Raw genomic sequence first — 23079 nt, 5'->3', positions numbered from 1 at the left:
CTATGGTAAAGTGAATTGTGTCAGATTGTCTCATAATTAGAGTAAATGTTATGAATATAATAAAGCTGTAGTTAAGATACTGTGGAGCTTTTGCTCTTAAACCGCTATCGGTTTTATTTCTCATTATAGTAAATAGTCCTTTTTGGCTTCAGAGAATAGTAAGGAACGTTCATTCCTTCACAAGGGTGACATCTGTGAAAGCTGTGGGTAAATATCGTCCTCATTTTACATTGATTTGACGTTAAGACTGGACTCTCTGATTGTTTTGCACAACCCATTTTATCATGCTCTTTCATTTTCTGAGACTCTGCTTTTCCTAAGACTTTATGGACTTTCTGAATGTGTCATAAATTTTGTATTGCCATCAAATAGATCGACTTCCAGTTTTACCTTATACATAATGGAGTGTTTGTCCTGGGATTGTTTCTTTTTTTGTCTTTTAAAAAAAACGTGTAAACCCGGTCTCCGCTACCGATTTGCACTTTAAAGAACCCGGCATTTCAGAGCACACATTGCATATATCTTGGCGTGCAGAGAATCAGATTGGGCTACAGTCACTTGAAGAGATCGTATTGATACATGGAATTGCACACTAGGGCAAGACGTGTCAGGATGGAAGCATTTGCAGTGTAACTGGGGGGTTATCTGGCACAACCTGAGTTGAAACGAACCTGAAATAGGCTGCAAAGAAATCCTTAAATCAGCAACTAAACAGAGCTAAATAAGCAGCTGTAGCGAACAATGCAAGTTACAAAGAACGAGCAATGAAATCATTAATTATTCTTTCATAGTACAGTAGTTCATCTGGTTCCCTTTGCGGTTAGAAATACTTAGCTAGTAAAATTATTTTTGTCATCAAAATACAACCCGTGCCACCAGTGCTGTCTCAGGAAGCAGGGCAGTATTTCATCTGGGGAAATAAACCTTAGTCTACTAGTTTTGTATTATTTGATTGATTTCTTTTTGGTATTACTAAATTGTGGGTTTTTTTCATTGAACAATGGGATGAGAGAAGAGAACAAGACTTGAAACTAGGTCAGAACCAACCACATAAATGGTGTTACTAAAACATGTAAAACCAATTTTATTAGAATAGGACTAAAAAGGTAAAACCAGCATCTACATTGTGAATGGTAGTAGAGAGAACTGTAATGTTCAAAATTAGAATAAAACATTCAGTCTAGATTAGACTGGAATATTTTTAAAGGAGACAGGGTTATGGATAAAAACACTACTCTGAGTTTTATTCTTGGCTCTAGGAGAGCCTCTGTGACCTTCAGAAAGTTGATTTCTGTTCTGTAACAAAGATAGCATTGCACTTCTTCAGTGCCCCTGAAGTTGTGGTGGTGCTTGTTTCATTTGTGTTTCTGACGCTCAGATTGGAGGTGCTGTACAAATATTAATAAACCAGGAAATAAATTGTATGGGGCTTAAAGAGTTTAGGCAGGTATGCAAGTTAGATCCTCTGAGAATGTTAACATTGACTTCTTTTTAGGAGACCTGTCCACTGTACAATATTGCTTGTGGGAAGTGTCATACATTTGGGGATGTGGAGACAAAACCCCAAAGTACGTAAGTTTCTTTTCCTGCGAGTTCCAGTAGTGGAAAAACTTAGCCTCTCTCTTCCACATTGAGAAAGGAGAAGAATTTCAACATTAATTGTATTCCCTGTTTAGTGAACACCATTCAGTAAAGCTGATTAATATTGTTCATCTGAACAGTTGCTTTATATAATTTTCCTGATTTGATTCTTCTGTTGTTCTCTCACTTTAGGAGATAGGACTTTGTAAACATTTGTAGCCCCGACCAGAACGAGGTGCGGGCAGCAGTGGATTCCTTACCGAAATGAGTGTTCGCAAAACGGAAGGTAGTTTCCACTCAACAGAGCTCTTGCAAAGGGTCAGACTGTCTGCAGAGTATGAGGTCCTTGGGTGAAGGAAGAAGTTTGGTATATGTTGTGCTGAAGATATGTGGTCTCTGTTATATGATTCTTCCTATAATGTCAAAAAAAAAATATCTGTTTTATTTCAGTTTTAAGAGCATCTTGAATGCGAATGCAGATTTTGGGGTGAATGTTAACCTGTCGCTAGCAAGTTCCTTTTCATACACGCCCTGAAGCAACATCCAACAGAGAACACAGAGGGGCTCGGATGTGATGTTGGCAGCAGCAGTGCAGGGCCCTGCTTGCATTTCTGTACCACCTTGTTCCGTCAAGGCTGCTCTGCTCAAAGCTGTCCGCAGCCAGGAGCCTTCCATAGCCCCCTTTCTTTCACCGGGTGATGGCAACCGCTCCGGCCTGTGGTGCTGGTGTAGAAGACTGTGGTCCGCTCTTCAGAAGGTACAAACTGCTCACATTTTGGCTAGTTTCACCCCGAAAGATCAGGTTGAGTAGGAATACTGAGCAGTTGCCAGCTGAAACAACTTAAAGCATCTAGATAATTCCCTTTGCAGGTATGTATTTTTCAGGGTGACCTGAGAGAGGGTGCTGTTGTACCATAGTGCTGATGTAGCACAGATACCTGACATCATTAACATCAGCGTTATATTTGATGTCATGGTACCAGAGCTTACGTTTTAATTGCTAACTAGGTATTTCATGCAACATATGGGCACTTACCTTGTAAACAACGGGATTACACAAGTCAGCTTTCTTTCCAGATAGCTGTTCACAGGTTGGAACAGCCTAAGCTCAATAGTCATGCCTTGACTATCTTGGATTTTGTGGGTGGGTTTCACTGCGGTCATCTTTAGTGCATTAGTTATGAGAAATCATTACTAACAAAGAAACTGAAAATGCTTTGAGTTGTTTTTGCAAGGATTCTTAAAGAACAAGCTTGATTCTGAGGTGTCTTCAGCAATATGAAGTGATGAACACCTTCTGTGAAGTCATCAAAAATGAACTACTTTTCCATTCTGTAATGCTTCAAAAATGTAATTTTCATGTTTTCAAAAGTAACATTTACTTATTTATCCTAAAAGGAAGGGAAGGAAGAAAGTTTATGTATTTTAGGATAAGCGAATGGTTAGAGCACAGGACTGAGAACCTGTGTTCTGCCTTTTCGCTTGTTTATGGTCTGTGTGTCTCTTTGGGTACTCTGCAGAGCTTATCAATAACTCAGTTTTCAGAATGAGTGGATATTAATCTTCATAACCTCCACGGAGCTGAACAGTCTCAAGGGACTCTTAACAGCCACTCCTAAGCGTTTCAGCCTAGGTGTCTGAAGTAAGTGGTTGCTCCAGCAATATTGATCTTAAGCTCCCTTAAGCCTAGTGGGTTTTTTTTAAAGTTGTAATTTGACCTGATGTATTTATTACCTGATGTTCTGAGGTGCTAATATCTGGTTGCAAAACACATTGCAAACATGTTAGTACTTAACGGTATAAAAGGATGTTGTCCAATAAAATTGCAGCACCTTAGAGGTAAAAAGCCAAATTTTAGTCCATCCTGTAACTTCATGAGTAATTTCAATAATGCAGAGGAGGCACACAGAACTGCAGGGGCTAAAGGATTGAGCCTCTTTGTACCTGAATGGATTATATACTTTAAAAATTAGTACATTAAGAAACGTATTATGAAAAGACATGTAAAATATTCTTGAACTAAGACTTTCACAAATGTTTTTGCTCTCAGAGTGAGGGAGGACAGGTTTTGGAATGCAATGCTGAATGCCTTTGATTCAGTTACTTAAAGCGTGTCTTCTTGTAAATTGAAATAGGCAACTATGTCAGAAGGTGATTATATACTTACATTTCAGTAATTGTCTGATTCGATTTCAAGTGAGATTGATTTGCGCCCATCTGCCATTATTTACCATACTGATAATGAGGAATGGCTTTTCTGTTGTAGTAATTTGTAGTTTCCTTCAGTTATCCATAGGTTTACAGAAATCTTACCCTCTTAGCTAGCAAAACCAAGATGAGGTCAGTCTGCTATGAATCATTGACACTAGTAATTGAACATCCAGTTGATGGTTGGAGATGTACTACTTTGATCTTTTGGAAGGATCTAAAGGATCTTCCATCTTCACAGGCAGCTAATCATCTATTATACCATATGTAGAACAGACTCGAGGCAAAATGTGTTCTTTAATCTGTATTTTGTACTGTTAATTTTCTGTCTGAATAAGAAAGCTGTAGGTACTGGTGGTGAGGAAGAGATGTGTCAGCAAGAACACCAAAGCCTGAATTTGTTGTAGCATTTCTGTTGGTTTCTCAATGGAAGCTGTATTTGCTGAGGGGGAAAGGAAATATATTTGCTGAGGAAATGTTCCCCATCTTTGCACTTACATCTGGTGCTTTCATATTAATGATACTGTGTTCAGGGTCTAGGCAGTGGTCTCCTATTTTCAGGCACTTAGAAGCAAGAAAACAGAACAGACACTGGCCTAAATATGGTACTACCCATTTTAGTTCTGTAATTACCTTGAAAACATTGCAAAAATTACATAATTTTGCAGAGGAAGGATTAGGTAAGAGTTTGAAGATGTAAGTAGGGGAATACTACCTCAAAAAAAAAAAAAAAAGGATGCAGTCTCTTTCTTGCTTCAGGTGTGTTTAAATTAGATAACTTCTATAAGGCTTACTTAATGGCATCTTGGTATTTACAGTAGCAAAACGTTCTTATTTATCTGTGATGCTGTTTGTTCTGTTCCATGAAACTAATGACTGTAGAATTCAGAATTCATAAGCTTGTTATCATGGTCTGATGTGTGGCTTCATTTTGAGCTTAATCAAATCAAGTGGTTCTGGCACAAACCTGAGTTTTCCTTTGACATGGATTTGTTTCGAGCCAAACATTTTGAAGGTTGAAGGCACTTGGTCAAAACAAAACAAATCCCTTAACACTCTACAAAGGGGCAAAGTTACTAAGTTGCAAAGATGAGATTGCTATGAATTTATCTGCTGTTCAAAAGCCTTATTTGGACATGTTTTGTCCTGGAATGGTAACACAAAGAACATGTTCACAGTGGGATCTTTTCAACTGGGAGTGTGAGTGTGCTGTAGCTTGACTTACTGCATTGTATTCCAGCTCTTAATTTTCATTCCGCTTAACAGAAGTTGTGGATGCGGCATCTGGTTATAACTAATTTTGAATTTTTGGTACTTTTGAGGGAGAAGCAAGACCTGAATAACTGGGGGATGCAAATATATGATTTTTTGTTCGATTCTTGCAGTGAAAGAATTCTGACTGAGCTTCGCATTTAAAGTGCTGCTGCTTTACCTTTCAGAGAGTATCCAACCCATTGGAACAGAATTTGTGCCAGCAGAAAAGGCTGGCTTAATTCCAGGACATACATCAGCTCAATTCTTCATTCTTCCTAGGAATATGGAAGAATCAAACATCAAATGCATTATGGACAGGCTGTATAAGCTGAAATGTTCTTCTAAATGGCTTAGAAGAATGACATGTTCTAGTAACTGGATTTCTTGTATAATGAAAGTTTCTTAAGTCTAATACGTAATCTTAAAAAAAAAGGTACCTAAAGTTCTTTATACACTAGCTGAATAAAATTATATAGATGAAAATCACTTGCTTAATCGATTTAGATATTCAGCTTTAACAATTTATAATCATTATTATCACAAGAATGCCTGTTTTAGTGGTTGTCATTTTAACACTTCCCAAGAGAAAGCGTTATCTAGTACAATTCTTTCCCCAAGTCTGTCACTGACGTTGCCTGAGTTCCTTTGCCCTTTTAAAAAACACTCTGGGAAGGCAGTCTGAGTGGCCAGTGAGAATCCCTTGAGTGCCATATTGTAATAGTAAAGGCAAACAGACTTCATCATTTGGTCCTGGCTCAGCTAGGAGCAGGCATCATCTAAAGCAGGCAGTTAATCACATTTAAGCAACATGCAAATTAGCTTATCAGGCAGAATCATCACACCTCCCATGATGTTTTTTTCTGTTTATGAAGAAAATGCCTTCCATAATTGTAACTGAAAAAAACAAAATGACCCACGGTTTGTAAGTGTTAATAAGAATATATTATGCAGCAGAACTCTCCTTGTGTCTGGGTTGCAAAGGGGGTCACGCTGCTTTTGCCTTTTCGGTAAGGTTTTTGTCAGTGATGGACTTCCCATTGCGTCTTGAAGTTTATTAACTTGGAGAGCATTTCGAAGTACGGAAGACCCTTGTGAGAATAGACCACACGCATTCCTCCCATTTCAGTAGGAAGCCTATTCCCCGTATTATCTCTGGTGAGAAATGGAGCAGTCCAGCCAGCACTGAGTAAGGAGGCAGGCCTCCAATTTCTGTAGGTTATACTTTAGGAAGGAGTCTCAGTTAAAATCTGCTCCACTGAATGCAGCTTTTATAGATAATCTTGGTGCAATATTACATCATTAATGTGTTCCATAATTTAGACTTCTTAAAATTAGAATTAATAGATTGAGTTATTAAATTTCTGTAACACGTTGACCACTGGGTGCTTCTGGCCATAACAGCTGCATGGCCTGATAGCTATCATGGCCTGATATCTTAGGGTGAAGGGGCTGTGGGTTATGGACCTTTAATTTATTTTCTCCTTTTATGGACTAAGAAGAGGAATATTTAGTACAAAAATAAAGGCTAAACTAAACATAGGAAGGTAAATACTACAGACTATACTGTAGTGGCTATAGCTTGTTTAGTGCATAGTGCAGGAGGGCTGCACAACAGCACTCAAAGGTTGTCAGAGTTTCTTTTCTTCTGGTGCATGTGTTCTGTGGCTGCATTTGCATTTGAGTTATGACTGTTGTCTTTCAGTTGCACTTTCTGAAATCTCTGGGCAGTGGAGCTGTTTGATTTTGACTCTTAGTAGTTGAACTGTACTCTTGCAGGTGGGGTACCGAATGTAAACTTTGAATACCATTCAGCTAGGTCTTCATGTTCCTTTACTATAGACACTGAGTTTAGTAAAGCTTTGTGTGTCCTCTGGCATTTTAGACTTCAGAGATTACAAAGAGACTTCTTTGTAACAGCGCAATGTGCAGATATGTGGTGGCATTCAAAAGAACGGATGAAAACAGTTGTTGCCACTTCTCATCTTTTCATTAAATGTCTTTGTATTTTCCTCTTAATATTCTGGCTTGCATTGCTGTAAACCTGAACTTTCATTTTAATGGATAATTTGTTGGATGTATCCCCATTTGTGCAGGTGTGTTACTGCACAATGCGGGGCTGTGGTTTAGCCTCCTGAGGTTGCAGTAGCTGTTTAACATGCGGACAAAGTTTCACAGATCTAAGGTTTCAGTTTTAAAGATCCCAGTGTTACTAATTTCTGTCACGTATCTGATCATCTCAAGGGTCTTTTTCCATCCTAAATGATTCCATGATTCTTAACCCTTAAACATGCTCATCTGCTTGAGCTGAGGCTCAGCTTTGTATTTTTTCCATTCGGAGAGATACCTCCTCTCTGACCTCTGTTGGTTAAATCCAAAGAGTTTTGCATGGAACATTCTTTCTCAAAAGGGACACAGCGGGTGGCAAGTCACACTCAGCTTCTTCTAACTGGGTTTATGTTCAAGGCAGATGTATGAAAGATGAATAGAAAATAAGAGCAGGGTGCAAACAATTCCTGCCAGAGCTGTGAAACTGAGGCAGTGCTCAGGGTGGAATGTGTCGCAGTTCTGCAAAACAGGATCCTGTAAAGAACCTCACCTGGCTTAGCATCTCACTGCTACTTTTGCCACAAATTCTAGCTGAACGTGGCTCTGCTGCAATGCAGATGCAGTTTGTGCTTGAGGGAAGATCTGGGATTTGAGACTTGTTCTTCTGGCAGGTTGGTTCAGGTCTGAACACGCCAAAAAAGTAAGTAGGAAGAGCCTCACATTTAGAATTTTTTAGACTCCTACCATTTTAAAAAAATATTTATTTTGAGTAATTATGCTTGGTTTTAGCAATGCTGAAAAACAGTTTATGGTAGTAAGTGTGAACCAAGTGGGGATGATAACATCAGAAAAGGTAAATAGGAGAAGAGGAATATCTTGTGTGTGGAAAACCTTTCTGCGAATCACACCAGTGAGGCCAGGTGTGTCACTGGTAGCAGTTGCCCATACTTCATACAATAACATTTGTATTCAGGTTTTTGGCATCGTTCCCTTGGATTGGTAATATCTTTTTTCCTTGGCCACTTTTGTAAAAGCAATGATTTTTAGTTGTGGTTTTCCATTTACATATGTATGTCTTTATCTTCTGTACTTATCTCTGATCCAGCAGGGATGCTAACACCCCGTGTGGTTTAACCCCAGCCAGCAACTAAGTACCATGCAGCCACGAGCTCCCTCTCTGCCCCCAGTGGGATGAGGAGGAGAATTTGGAAAAAGGTAGAACTTGTGGGTTGAGATAGGAACGATTTAATAATTAAAATAAAATATGGTGGTGACAATAATAATAACAACAACAGTTGTAATGGAAAGGAGAGAGAGGGAGAGAGGATTAAAACTCAAAGGGAGAAACTCCAAGTGATGCACAATACAAATGCTCACCACCCGCTGACGATGCCCAGCCAGTCTCCCAGCAGCGATCGGCAAGCCCTGGCTGACTCCCCCCAGCTTATATACCGAGCATGATGCTCTATGGTATGGAACATGCCTTTGGCTAGTTCAGGCCAGCTGTCCTGGCTCTGCTCCCTCCCAGCTTCTTGTGCACCTGCTCACTGGCGGAGCAAAGGAAACTTGAAAAGTTCTTGATTTAGAGTAAGCACTACTTAGCAACAACTGAAAAATCAGTGTGTAATCAACATTATTCTCATACTAAATCCAAAACACAGCATTGGACCAGCTACTAAGAGGAAAACAACGCTTTTCTCAGCCGAAACCAGGACACACTCTCTTCCGATGAGCCCACAATTCCAGTCCCCGCTGCCTGCTTATTTTTTCAGCTAGGCATCTTCCTTCTTTTTCTCATGTTTCTCTCATTCTCCAGAGGAATTCTGTAGAAGTATCTACAGCGTGATTCTCTGCTGACCTTTAAACTGTGTTGCGGTGTCTATAAAACGTTATTTGATGGTCTTTAGCTCACTTGTACTCCAAGAGCGCTTCCTACCAAGGTGCTTGCTACTGACAGCAGATTCAAGCAGCAGGGTCTGGACCGAGTGCCATGGTATGGGAGTTCTCATATTTGATTTTTTGAATAATTAGAAGATGACCTCTCTTTGCTTCAGTTCATTCATGTGTACTGTGGGAACAGTAATTCTGTCTTGCCTTTTAGGCCAATTATAATAGCTAAGTGCTTAAATATTCCTGAGGGAAAGGAGCACCATTTAAAGAGAGAGCATGCCAGCACAGTTTTTTCTTCAAAATACCTCTTCCCTCTCCATTTTCTGTTGTCGAGTCCCAGGTACTAAGAGGTGCTAAAGCTGCTTAATTCTTGCCCACTTTTCCAAGTATAGTTGGGTGCCTCAGTTCTATTTAACATTTTGAATATCTCTGTGGGGATAGAATACTGATTGATGAACCAGTTATCAGCAATTAAACACAGGGAGGCAAAACTATACTCCTAAGTATACAAACAGGTTCCATGTCTGAGACTCCTGTACTTTTAAAAATCTCATTTGAATTCAACTTGTGAAGTTTGGCCAGTACCTGCTGGTTTGTATCGGTACTCTCTGTGCTCCAGTTTTCATGACTACTTTGAAGGCCACTGCCTGTCTCTTTTCTAGAATTTTCTAGAGCAATTGAACGGCTTTCCCTGGGACGGTCTCTCCTTATTTAGCCCAACTCATTCTCAAACTGCATTGTGAAATAGGAAGTAATAGTAATCAACTCTTCTTTGTAGCCATTTATAAAGGTAAGCACTTTAAAACTTACATATGACATTGAAATTCTAACAGCACAAAGATATATTTGACATGAGCTTTTACTTCATTTAAAAATAAAATAAAACCCCAGTTTAAAGGAAGCAAAAATTGCTCCTAGGCTGGTACTTTTAAATCCTAGTCTCAGTCCATAAATTTGATTGTAGAGTTAAACTGAAAACCCAGAATATTAACAAGTAACATAAAATCCCTACGAATTGGAGACACTGTCTGCTCTAAAATGTTAGAACTAAGAAAAAGGGAAATTGAAAACACATATGAGCTCATTATTAATAGTAACCAAGATGTAAAAGCCACCTTAGATACTTGTGTATATCCCTTTAAAGTTAATAGAAACTTTACCATATACCTGAGAACTTTCCTAAAAAGACATGTCTGGAATAGTTGTTAGGCATGAACTATCTAATTATATTCCAGCTTGTTAGAATATAACTCCTGTAACTTGGAACATCTTTAGGTTGATTCAAAACACTCTCAGTGAGTTTACAAAAAATTTTGCCCTTCAGTTACTAGTAAAAATGTGGTTCGGCAGTGAGTAAAAGTAGCTGCCTTCTGGTGGCCATTCGCATCCTGGGTTTCAGTTCAGTTCCCAGAGACGTTAGTTCATGGCGGAGGGGGTATCCTGACTTGCACCCCTAACAGAGAGAGAAAAAATATACCTTAGCAGAGAGATTGGGTTCTCCTAACACCGCTGTCATTGTGATGGGTTAGGAGCGTGGGCTATAGGTAGCTGTTAATTTTAAAAATCGTGTCCTGAATCTGCACCACCCCCCCCGCCCAAAAAAAACCCCCAACAAACCACAGAAATGCCAGGGACAAGACACAGAACCTGTATGACATCTGACATTTTTGACAAGCTCTCCAGAATTAATCTGTCTGGGAGCTACTATGCTCAGCTTAATTATGGAAAGGCTGCATCTGTGTTCAAAGCTGTTGAGAGAGAAAGAAGAAAGTAAAAATGTCCACTAGGTTTGATTAACTGCTTTCAGCCTGATGAATAAAGACAGATGGTTACCAGTTATTTTTCCTTAATGGATTTTGGAGCTCCATTTGGTGGATGAATTAAAGTTATAGGTCCCAAATCTGCCTTTGAAGCTACGCCTGCATAGCCCTTAGTGATTCTAGCAAAGTTTGCATGCATCCAAGAGAGAGGTTTGCCCTAAGGCTGTCGTATATGTTGTTAAAAAGCAGTTTTGAAATGAAAACTAAAAGTCAAGTGATAGTTTACAGTATTAATAAAACAAGTTACAAACTATGCACAGCTCAGGAAGGAGTTCCCTGCAAGGGACGGTTAGTGTGAAGTGCCTGTGCAGACTTATCCTCATAGAATCTGTGCCTGTTCAGGTAAGACCACCTGGGGCTTGACAATATTTTAATACTGACTTTAAAACTTGGAAAAGTTCATTAAAATTGCGCTTGGTAGTTGACTCTATGGTTGTGTCACCTGGAAAGAGAAATAAATAGTTTTATGGTGTAGGTTCATTTGCATGAAGCTATTACTATGTCTCAAATCCAGGTGGAGGAGGTCTTTAACGCAGGGTCTAATTCTGCACATATGCACATGTTTCAATACATGGGTATGACTGTTTCTGTCCTTTACTTGTGTATGAATATCTGTCTTTATTTCTAAGAATTTATGAAAGTGCCTGTGGGTTTGGGCTCTTGGGGAACATTTAGACCTAATGGGTATTGGGACCGTCGTTCAGCGACCTACAGAATCATCTGTCTAGTTTTAGGTGTGGATAGTCATAGTGATTTTAATGGGATTAGATATGCTTGCATCTAAACAATTTTTGAGTCGGGGTTAAGGTTACTGCATGATATAAAACGTCTAAGATGGATGATATAATAAAAGGAAAAAACCAACAAAAAATGACACTGACTATACAGATTTTTCTATAGTTGGTGGGTTGCCTAAAGGAAAAATACCATTTAACTAAAATGCTACCTGCCAAAGAACCATCAAAACCCCGCACCGATCCTGAAAGGGACCTTGAGAGGTCACCTCATTCGTCCCCCTGCTCCACGGGAGGATCATCTATCACGGACTCACTCCTGCCGGCGAGCTGCTCTGGCTGCCGGTGCCCGAATGCCGTCGTGGTGGTTTACAAGCAGCACAAACGTTGCTGGAAAGCGACGGGAATGCCCTTCGGATCAGCTGCATTAAAAGGAGAAATGGGTGACTTTCGGTATGTAGCAAACACACATTCAATCAAAATAATAATGTAAGTCATTGATTACACACAGAGTGAGGTCATGATTCCTCAACAGTAAAAATACATGGCTTCACCATTTGGAAGTGAGGGGCTTGTCCTTCAAGTGACAAAAAACAGAATGTGTTTAGGGCAGGTGACACTTTGTCATGGTTGATCGCTTAATGCTTTTTGAATCACCACTCATTTTTCATCTCATTTTGCTTCGGCTTTCATTTCAAAGACTAGCTGATATAACTGTGTGGAAAGTCTAAAAATAAGTGAATTGCATTTATGAGCAGCAGAACGTTTTTTTTTTTAAGAGTTTGCAGATGGGAGGGAAGGCATGTTGCAGATGTGCATGGATAATAACCCAAGTGATGATCTGGAGATGCTACCACCCATTTTCTTTCATCCCCTTTGCAGAATCCATGCTCAAAGCTCAGATACATGTTCTGGGGCTCCAGGTTACATGTGGTTTTTCAAATATTCTCACTATCTACCATGAATGACCAGTCATGCTGGCAATGTAGTAAATCCCACTGCTTTGAAGGGACTCTTCTCTGGGGACAAAAGAGAGAGGTGCAGATAGGCTTCGAGTTGGGGATTTTTTTGGTCAAAATCTGGCTTTGGACAATATTGGTACATGGCTAAATTGCACTTAATGGTCTGATTAAAAGTATGCATTCATGCTAGCTGCAAGTTAGCACTGCTTGGTTAAATATTTATAAGGGTGCTATAGGGCTCAGATTTCAATGGGAACTAATAATCTACCACGTGTGCCTGGAGTCCCTGGTGAGCTGGGATTGCTGAAGCTGGCATCTCCATCACTACAGTTCCCTGTCTTAGCTACTCAGTTTGTCTGCCTGTGCTTTAATCATGCTTTTTACCATGTATGCCCAATTTTCTGTTTGCCTCCATATTCACATTGCTATTTATGAACTTAACTATGATAAAAATTATGTGACTTTTGCATAGAAGATACCTAAATATTTGAAAATGTTCTGTGGTCTGCTAGTAATGTGTGGAAAAGGTCGGATGTAAACCAGATGTTTCTTCAGCCTGCCATTGTTTGGAGACATGCAAGAGGAAAAGTTACAGAAAGAAGATGCAGAAGTGTATTTTTTTCTGCTCTAGATATGGTCTATATGACTTGTGGTCAGGAGAAACCATCTAGAAGTAAGGCAGGCAAAACTGCAGCTTCATTTCAGGAAGCACCCGCAAAGAAGTGAGCAGACTGTGGGCTAGGAAAAAGTGTAAATCCTTTGTGTCCCGAGCACTTAGATGCTACCATTAACTTTGGAGAGGCAAAGCTGTAGGAAAGGGAAGGGAACAGAGAGATATAATAAAAATCTAGTTGGTAAAACAAACTAATCTTTCAGTTCAGAATATAGCTAGCTTCTTTATTTCTCATGTATTGAGGCACTGCTGTGCTGTGCTCTGTCCTAGGCAGGGCTGGAATTTTACTCTGAATACCAAAGGAAATTTTAGGGAAGAGTCTGTTACTGTCAGAGAAGTGGACTAAAGTAAACTGATACGTTTTCTTTTCTAACAGTGATGGTTCTGTGAAAGCCGTTTCATGTTACCGCATGACAGAAGAAAGGCAGGCATGTGTAATTTCTCATGAGGATAACCTAGAGCTGATTCCTGGCTAACTTCCTAAAGAATACCTAATTGCCTCTAACTTTTTGGATTCTATCCTCCTTTTGGAAAATAATGACAATTGGGTTGATAAAATAATGACTTATTTTGGAAAAAGTGCAGTCCATTTCTAGCTGTTCCTGAAAGCCTAGAGATCCATAGATGTCTGGAGAGTTAAAGAAAACCTCCCGTGCAAGTACAAAGGAGTGCTCCTATTCTTAAAGATTTCTCTGATTTAAGATGTTTTGTCTATTGCAGAAAATTTACAAAGGGTGATTAGAGTTCATGTAAATACCAAGGCAGAACTTAACTGCCCATGGCTTCATTTCATACGGTACGTTATTACGAGACCTACTGCCTCAAAGCAAAGATAGAGCTGCTGCAGGCACTGGGTTCACACGGGGAATGCAGGCTGCAATTATTTCTTTTGAAGATTGTATAATGCTAAGGTGCGTGTTGCATCGGTACCTGCCAAAAGGATTTACAGGTCCAGTTTGGCCATCAGTACAGAAGTTCCTCATTCTAAGGTTCTTACACTTGAGAGAGTAACAGGATATTTATATTGTTATTATAATTAGCGTTTATTAGAATTGAATATTGATAAATGGTGAGCTACAGCTGTTTCTGCACTGCCAAGTGATCTTCAGGAATTCCTGTCTATCTCTGAACTTGCAATCTTTACAATTACTGTATTTCTAAAATCAAAGTCTGCAGTAACTTAGAGGTAAAATCTATTTCTTTCTTTAATGGATACATACTTTATTGGACAGGAATTATTTTCCCTAAGGGTCCCTTAAAGAAATAGTTTGAAGACAAAAGAGAAATGATACAGCCTTATTTTCAGTTGCACATAATTTTTTCTTGCCCTTATTCAGTACATTCCTGTGAATTCAGAGATCTTAATTCACAAAGGTACTTGGCTACATTCCTTTAGCCAGAATAATAGTTTTGTTGTCTTCACTGGGACGATTCATGTGCTTCAGGTTGAGTGCACGAATAGATAACTGGCTGAAGGCAGAGGATTATCTCAACCTTTGTATAGGAATTCTGTAGTATTTGGAAGGGCAAAGTCTGTTTGCCCGAATGAGTTTTGTGTATGCAAGTTCAATAGCTTCTGCATCCAGGACGTACAGCCTGACAAGGGCTCGTGCAGCCATTAAGTCCACCAAAATCTGAACATATGAAGGTCTTCGTGTACACTTAGAAGCTGTAGTCAACCAAAGTAAATGATTTCATATTTTTTCTGCTCATATATGTATTTACTCATGAGAATCATTGTTCTAGCTTGGTTAATGACACATTTGGTGAAACTGATTCCAACATATTTTCTGCTGAAATTATTTTCCGAGAAAAGCCTCGTAGCCAAGAGCCTCCCTGCAGAACATGAAGCGCAGATCCCTTACCCAAGCCACAAAAGCACACAAAGCAGACAGAGCAGGGGCTCTCAGGAGTGACAGTCATTGTGTTGCACGGCTGAAAATGCCTGAATTAGCAAACAAAATAGGGCAAAATAGGAAACCAAAGAGTTCTGTGAGAAATTCTAGCCTGAACTGAAAACCAAATCTGTGACTGGCAAAGGCAGAGGAAGCTGAGATGGAGATTGGATATCTAGAAGGAATGGTTCATCCTTCTAGACAATGTAATTCATGTTGCAGCTGGGCCAGAAGAATATCAACAGGCAGCAACTGTTGGATATGGCACGTGGTACTTCTGCACAAAGGGGGAGCGCTGAAAAGAAAAATGTTGACTAGTAAATTACTGGAGAGTTCAAAGAAAGTACATGAGAAACGTGGCCATAGAAGTGAAAAATGATGCAGGGAAAGGTAACAGAGGTATGCTGAAGGTCTTGTGGTTGAACGGGAAGCTTCTACTATGCTGGAAAGTCACAGAGGCTTTAAAAAAATGAACAGCAGGAAAATTTCTGAACCAGAAATGGAGCCATGAAAAGCAAAGACAGAAGAGTGGCCATTGCCAAGGTGGAAATATGTTGGTGGTGCATTTCAAAGAAGTTGTGAAAAGGCTCAGCTTCACCCCATTTTAAAGGATCAGGAGAACCTGAACATCTCGCCCTTTTTTGTGTTAAGAACAGAAATTGAAAGCACAGGCTGCAGCCATCATGCTGAAAAGTACAGAGCCAGCAAAGGATAACTGGAGAAAAACTTAAAGAAATGGGAAGAAAATAAAGTAATATCTAGAAAGAAGTGATTGTGCCTAAAGGATGAGAATGTGGAGTCAATGAGTGGATGCCTATGATAAAGATCCCACAGACTGTAGAGGTGTCCTTCCTTTGTTCTGGGGAAGTTCTTCTGCAGTGGTACTACACAGGGTGAAAGATGCTGTGACTGTAGAATTCTGAGAAATACAAGCTGGGTTTGGAGTCTCAAGAGATTCTGTAGAGACTGGCCGTTCACGTTCCAGATTACCATGGCAGGATCATTCTCCGTGAAAGCCACCTTCTTTTGCCATTGCTTTAATTGACCTTCAAAAGTCATCAGTTAGCATGAAGAGACTTACGTGGTGGGGTACACTTGAGATCTGCAAAGTGGCAGAAACATGCGCATAGATCGAAGGGCTCAGTGAGGGGAAGTAACGGCACAACAGAACGGTTCAGCCAGGAGGCCAGTCTGAATCGTTCACGTGGCATTGGCATGGGCTGACTGTGGAAGCAGTGTTCACGCTTCGGTATAGAATGTGTAGGTTGCTGGGGTGTAAAGGGACAGGGCACCGAGCTATTTTGCAACAGCTCTGAAAAGCTGGGAAGAAAGACAAATGTGCCAAAGGTCGGTCAAGCCTAGCTCAAAATGTTAGCTCAAATCCATCCTCCTCGTAGCACAGATGTCTTGATGCAACATCCTGATAATTTGGAGTGATAATTTGGAGGTACCACATCTTCTCCAGCAAAACTATCCGGAAGGAGGTGCGATAAGGGTGAATATACATAGCATGAGTAGGCATGGTGTAAAGAAGTAGGAAATAATGCAAACTCCATTGCAAACTTGTGTTAATGTACAGCTGTGAGAACTGGAGACCTCCCAAAGTAGTAAAGAAGAAAGTAGATGCTTTCTTAAGATGCATAGTGGGCACGAGATGATAAAACTTACCTTGTTGCAAAATTGTGCTGAAAAATCCTCGAGCAGCAATCTGTCTCTGCTGGTGTCACAGAAAGTGCAGAGGGTTCACGAGGCGGGCACTCCAAGGTTACGTTTCTCAGGCAGTTTTAGATCATACCCTCCTTTCTGATAGCAGCTTGTCTCACGGTGTGTATGGTCTGTGCACTTACATGTAATTGTGTTCACATAGCAGGGTGAACACATGGTCAGCTTCTCATTTAAAAGAAGCTTTCAATGATTATATTTCATATTGAAAATATAAATCCAGCATCAATTTAGGCAGAGATCGGTCCCCACCAGCCCTTCCCCACAGTTGTTCTGCAGTGTCGTGGGTGCAGACGGGTGTTGTGTCGGCACACAGCAGCAGGCGTGCGTGCAGTGTGTGCATATAGCATCCCCTGCAACCCATATATCCCCATATATCCCCCCACCCTCCCATCCAGTGTGTGAGGCAGAGGGTGTGCGTGGGCATGTATGCATTTCAGTGGGGGACGTGGCAGGGGCGCATGGAGCAGAGGGGACGACTCAAATGGAGATTGCTCTGCAGGAACCAGGCATGGTGGCCACCACAGCTTGGGCCCTTGCCCACCTCCGTCCCCTCCCCACAGGCTGAGGGGACCCAGGGCAGACATCAGGCTCGGGGAGGTGGTCACTTCTGCCCTTCATCTCCCTGTGCAAAACCCCCACCTCGCCGTGCCCTCAAGTGTGAGAGCGGATGCTTTAAATGCTGGCACGTTCGTGATCATCTAAATGTAGTGATAAAGACCAATGAGGGAGAGAAAGCAAAATTCTCCAAGGAAATCTGTAAGAAGACGCCTTAACAGAGGGCAGGGTATAACTAACCTCGACGCTCGTGCGCTACTGAAAGCAGAAGCAGCAAATGGCAAAGAGTGAGAACAGTTTACACTTTGTGCTCTGGTGGAGGAAGGATGAATGTGTGTTCACACTAGTCATGAATGACCAGCAGACCTCGAGAGTAATGTTCCTTTAAGAAAGTGACCTCATTTGTAGTGTAAACTACCTATAGAGGTATGTAAACATTTTCACTGGCTGTAAAAATTGCTATTAAACAGATTTATCATCTCATAAAATCCCAAAGGAATAATGGAATGGAAATATGCTGGTGTCTCACGTTAGGTTTGCACCCTGCACTTCAGTCTTCTGGCATCTGTCTAAAATAAAATAGGTCATCACTACGTTTTCTTAGCTGGTTGTGTGATAACTTAGGTTCATCTCTCAAACCAACTAGCAGGGATTTTTAAACAGGGTTAAACATGCCTAACTTCTGTTTCAATCCTTTGAGCCAGATGGTTTTTACAATTTTCTTCTTGTTTTAAGTAACTTTCAGAGTACACTACACTAGATGTTAAATCTCTCAAATATATTTAAGTGGTTTCATCCCCCCCAACTTTCTGTGGGTATCAAACCAGTGATCCCTCCCAAAACTAGGGTGAATGTTGTCACTGGAGGTCAACTCAAGACTTAATCTCAGGTGTTACATGTGTTCACTTAACAAAGTGCCCTTAACGGCAAATGAGCAATCAGCCCTTCCCAGCCCCCCAGACTATCAATGAGCCGCCGGTATTTGCTGAATGGGGAGTGGGTAAATAGCCAAAGGTGTGCACTGAGGCAGGGGGGGTCAGCTGGGGCTTTTTGTTGAAAGAGGAGGGTGGCCCCTGTGTGTGATAAACCCTGCCGCTAACCACACAGTTTGCACTACAGCGAGTAAATAACTCTGTCCTGCTTCACTTTTGTCACTGCCCATCAGAAATCAGTTCCGCTGAAATGATACCCCAAGTTTTTAGGCAGGAAATTCCAACTGTTTCCCATAAAGGAAACTCTCCTTTTTTCACTCTCCAGGAAAATGTGCTTGAAACATAGAAAACACAGAGCAGTTAATTTTTTCCTGAAGCCAGTACTTGCTACATCATGTCCATTCCCAGTGCTGTCAATCATTATCCAGCCAGCATATTTTTCAGAAGGTGGAGCTGTCAGGCAGAAGGAATAAAAGGTAAGAAAAGGAAGGCTTCTGCTTCTTGCTGATGCCAGGGGTAAGTGAGATTATGTCAAAGCTTTAAACAGAGTCCCCGTTCTCTGCCCCACCCCCTGCTCCTATATAACACATGCTGCATTAGCCATACCTGCTCTTACCCAGTCGGTGGTGGGGTGTGCGTGTCTGCTCCTTGCCCCTGCCATGGATGCTCTTGCCGGCAGCCCCCTTGGATGGCTCTGCGTGGGCATCACCGCGCTTTTTGGGGTGACCATCCTCTGCAGGGCCAAGAGGAGCCTGGCAGGGAAAGCAAATGTGCTGGCGTGGAGCCTCCTGCCCGTCTTGCTGGGGCTGCTGTGCATGGCCACGCTGGGGGCTGGCAGGGGGCTGGTGGCGTGCGCCGCGTGCCTCATCTCCTCCATGTACCTGGGCAGCAGGGAGCTGCTGCCCGTGGGCGACAAAGCTGTGCTCATCACAGGTAAGGTGCTGCGGTGCGCTCCGAGCAGCAAAAACTGGCTTTTCTCACAAGTGAGCTGGAAAACTTTTTGTCCTTGGGTTAGATATCTATGAAATGCATGCTCATAAGGTTTCCTTTTCTTTTTTTTTTTTTTTCTTTCTCATTTTATTTGCTTTGCCAGAGATGTTTCTTCCAGGTAAATAAGTGTTCTGAAATTAAGTAGAAAAGCATCTTAATAGATGCTATTATTTTTTACTGTCTCATTTAATCTTTACAAGTAGCTTTTTAGACATACTTGTGAAATTAGCTGGTGGAAAAAGCATAAGAATACTTACGGTGGTCTAATTTTTTAGGAGAGACATTAATTTCTGGAAGCCCTCCGAACACTACATTCATACATTACTTTTGTTTACTTGAATTTATTGCGCTGGTTATGGCTGTACGGTTATCTTTTGTGTATATCATACATGTGTTTCAGGACACTGTTTTGGTGCCATCTCTTTGAAACGATGTATGAAATCAGTCGGGAGTGAGTAATTTCCTTCACTAGCAGGGAAAGTTCAGGGCTAATTAATTCAATTTCTGTTAATGCTCTGATCTACTCAAAACCCACTTCAGTTTTGCAGGGATGGCATTTTTGTAGTTTTATGGCTTTTCTCCTGTTTCTTCTAAAACTTTAAATGTTGTTTATTTGTCTTAATCAAACCTTTAAACCTGAGTGCTGCCAACTGCTTCTTGCACTGTTAACTTGTGCTTTTTTTAGTTTTATTTTCTATTTTTCCCCTCTGGAAAGCTGAATTAAGTTGCTTTTATTTATGTGACTATTTCTTGCAGAATTTAATTTTGTTTTATAGGGACACCTGGAAATAGATTTGCCTAGCAGGCTTTTATACAGGGATCAAACACAAAAGCGAGAAGAGGATGGGATAAGCAGCAAGTTCTCCTCTCCTGCTTTATCTCCCCCTGGGGTCCTCCCCACAGGTGTATTAGATGAAGATGGGTATCGGGCAGGGGGGAACTGGGAGCCCTGCTTTCCCACCCCTCCAGACACAGGGGTTGCACTTGCACTTGGGCATCTCCTTGCTTTTTGTAAGACTGCAGCTCTTCAGGAGAAAGCACCCTCTCAGAGCTTACAGGCTCTAGAGAATTTGCACTGGAGCAATATAGGGAAGCAAAGAACATTTGGGTATATTCCAGCAAGTGAATGTGCTTTTTTTTTTGTACCTGTGCTGTAGCTGTCCTGCAGAAATGCGAGTTCAGACACCTTTGACAGCTGACATGTCTGAGGAGGCTCCTTTTGGTCTTTCTTTGAATCCAGACTGGTATGCAACCGATCAAACCCTCCATCAACCGAAATGGAAGGTTTGCTCAACACATTTCTTGGTTAAATCGCCCCGACTGTAGTACTCTTCCCCATACCAACTGTAGGGTGTGTGTCTGCATGCAGAAAATGAAGAGTGTCATTTTCTCCAATTTAGATATAGCCTGAGGCAGGCACTTCGTGGGAAATGGTGATTTATTTATTTACATTTTTTCCCCTTTCTTTCCCCCCTCCCCTTCCAGCCCGGCAGGGCTGAGGAATGCTGTTGTGTTGGGGGCAGCTGCCACGTACCGCTCGTGAGACAGCTGCCTCTGGTCAGACGATGGAGTAATCCCTCTGCTTCTCATCACGTACTGCTCTGGTCCTCTTTGGATGTCCCTTGTATGGGTGCTGCTGTGCATTATTTATTTAAGCCAGCAGTTCACAGAGTACCACGATAAGGAAAAACTGTGCCTACTTGTCAAAATGCTTTCTCACGTGAATAGCCGTGGGCATGTGAGAGGTCTTAGAGTCATTGGTGAAACATTTCTATGGGTCCTCTTGCTAAGAGCGAGTGCTTCAGTGGCCTCAAACAGAAGCTCCTGGGCATGCAAACACTTTAGTGTAGTTTGGTAGACCCAATGGTCAACTTCCCTAAAAATTAAATTGCTGAGAAGATCTGAAGTAGCAGGAATTATAAAATTCTTGTCTTGGTTATTCTGTGTGTGTGTTGGGATGAATTTCTCCAGTTAATTTGGTCTTTTCATTCTTGACATGTGACTTGACATTTCAGGTGCTGGGTGTGAGTTGACGAGAAGTTCTCAGTGACAATTCAGCTACAGTCAGTGGTGACCACCTTTCTTATGATAATTTGTGAATTATTAGAAGATTTGTTATTTTTGATGTAGAAGCAAGGTGGGGGGAGAATTCTCCATTTTTTCCCTACAGTGACCTAACTACTGTTCCAATTTTATGAGTTGAAGGGTTGAGTTTCTCTGGACTTCACTAACAGGTCTGAAACTCGGATTAGACTTGTTTTGATAAAAGCTGGGGACAAACCCAGTGGCAAGCAGAGATAAACGCTGCCTTTTATTTCCGTCTTGTGTTTGCTACACCCATCTGCAGTTGCTGAGCGCTCTCCCCTTCCCAAATTAAAGTTATGTTGTAAAACTTCAGTAATATGCAGCTCTGTGGCCGTGTACCTTCTGGGAAGGTTGAAAGGGGAAGGATTTGATCCAGAAATAGGTTTTTTCACTAAAAGAAAAAGAAGGAAAGGCACCGCACCCCCAAACCCAGAAACCCATCATGCCTTTGGGGTATTTGCAAGCCTCTTCACGTCTGTGTCTGCTCAGGCAATTCCAAGAATGCAGGTTTGCTCTCCTTCGGGTCAGGGCTGCAAGGAGATAACTATGATATATGTGGGGCTCCAGTGCATCTTCAACAAACTGCAGACTTCAAAAATGCTAAAAATCTTTTTTTTTAAAGGAAGGAGTTAAGTAGAGCATGAGTAATTATTTTCATACATTCAACATCTGGCACTGATTGATCCAGGCATTTAGTACATGTTTCTTTCAAGTCACCTGGAATTAATTTTTCAGGACTAAAGTCCCAATTAAAAGACAGAATCCAGAAATGAAGATCTAGCATGATTAAGACGAGTCTTTTTGGCAGTCAGATTCTATTGATACAGATTTTGAGTGCAGGAGTGGGCATGTGAATATCTGCCTGGGTGAAATCACAGATTAACCCTTATAAATTTATGGTAGGGTTAAGTAGGGTGTGTTGCAGCTCCTTCACAAACGAGGAAATAGTAAAAAAGCTGGCAGGAGTCCCAGCCCTTTGTCTCACATTCAGGTTTCCAGCCATGCACGTGGCTTTGGAAGCCGAGCCTTTATGGGGTACATGGCTGCTGCAGGAAACAGCCAAGCCCTGGGCTAGCGCCATGGATCTGGGTGCACATCAGCATCCCGGGGCTGGCTTTGCCGCAGGTACTGCAGAGGGTGCGGTATGCTGGGACATGCCGACGTGTGTCTGCTTTACGGTGTTAAAAACTGCATTCGTTTCTTAAACTCCTCGTTTCCCTCCTGATGTTCTTTACAAAACTCCTGCAGCGCAGTCCCTATAACCTCCTTCCCCATCTCTGTTTCACTGGGAGCCTTCGTGGGCAGATGGGCGAGATGTTTGTTCCCTTGCTAAGAAGTTTATCTGTAGATGGGATGAATGGAAACTGGAATAAAAAAAGACACTGGGAGAAAAAAAGCCTTTTAAAAATATCTTAAGAAAGCAGCGGCAAAATACTGTGTCAGAGGGAGAGACCTGTGAATCAGTGGAATTGTTTGTTAAATATTCATCGTTGTTACCTGGTGGGAGGAATTGCACAGTCACGATGGCAAAGATCATTGTGTGTTTGCTCTAATAGCGCTTCCTGCATTTGGCAGGTCATTGCTTTATATGGATAAACTTTGGGAATAAGCTTGGAAGAGGGTGAGAGAAATTCTGATGCAAATTTGCAGGAATTAAATAGCTGTTTCTGTTTGGTTTGGCCTAAAAATACCATTCTGAAGCTTTCTTAGGGTTTGAAAGCATTGTGCT

The 23079-nt window shown here is 41.3% G+C and overlaps 1 protein-coding gene across 4 annotated transcripts in view; it reads left to right on the top strand.

Moving 5' to 3' along the window:
• HSD17B2 (hydroxysteroid 17-beta dehydrogenase 2) overlaps nt 1–23079 on the top strand; it is a 33911-nt gene that overhangs the window by 3549 nt on the left and 7283 nt on the right. Inside the window, exons 1-2 of one of the 4 annotated variants that reach the window (XM_056361246.1) lie at nt 18738–18791; nt 20042–20168. In XM_056361246.1, coding sequence (XP_056217221.1) covers nt 18783–18791; nt 20042–20168 — 136 coding nt within the window. In that variant the 5' untranslated portion in view covers nt 18738–18782. The other 3 variants (XM_056361248.1, XM_056361247.1, XM_056361245.1) reach the window with 3 other exon arrangements.

This window comes from Falco biarmicus, chromosome 15 (assembly GCF_023638135.1).
Source record: "Falco biarmicus isolate bFalBia1 chromosome 15, bFalBia1.pri, whole genome shotgun sequence".
Lineage (NCBI taxonomy): Eukaryota > Metazoa > Chordata > Aves > Falconiformes > Falconidae > Falco > Falco biarmicus.
This window is presented reverse-complemented; position numbering and strand designations above follow the sequence as displayed.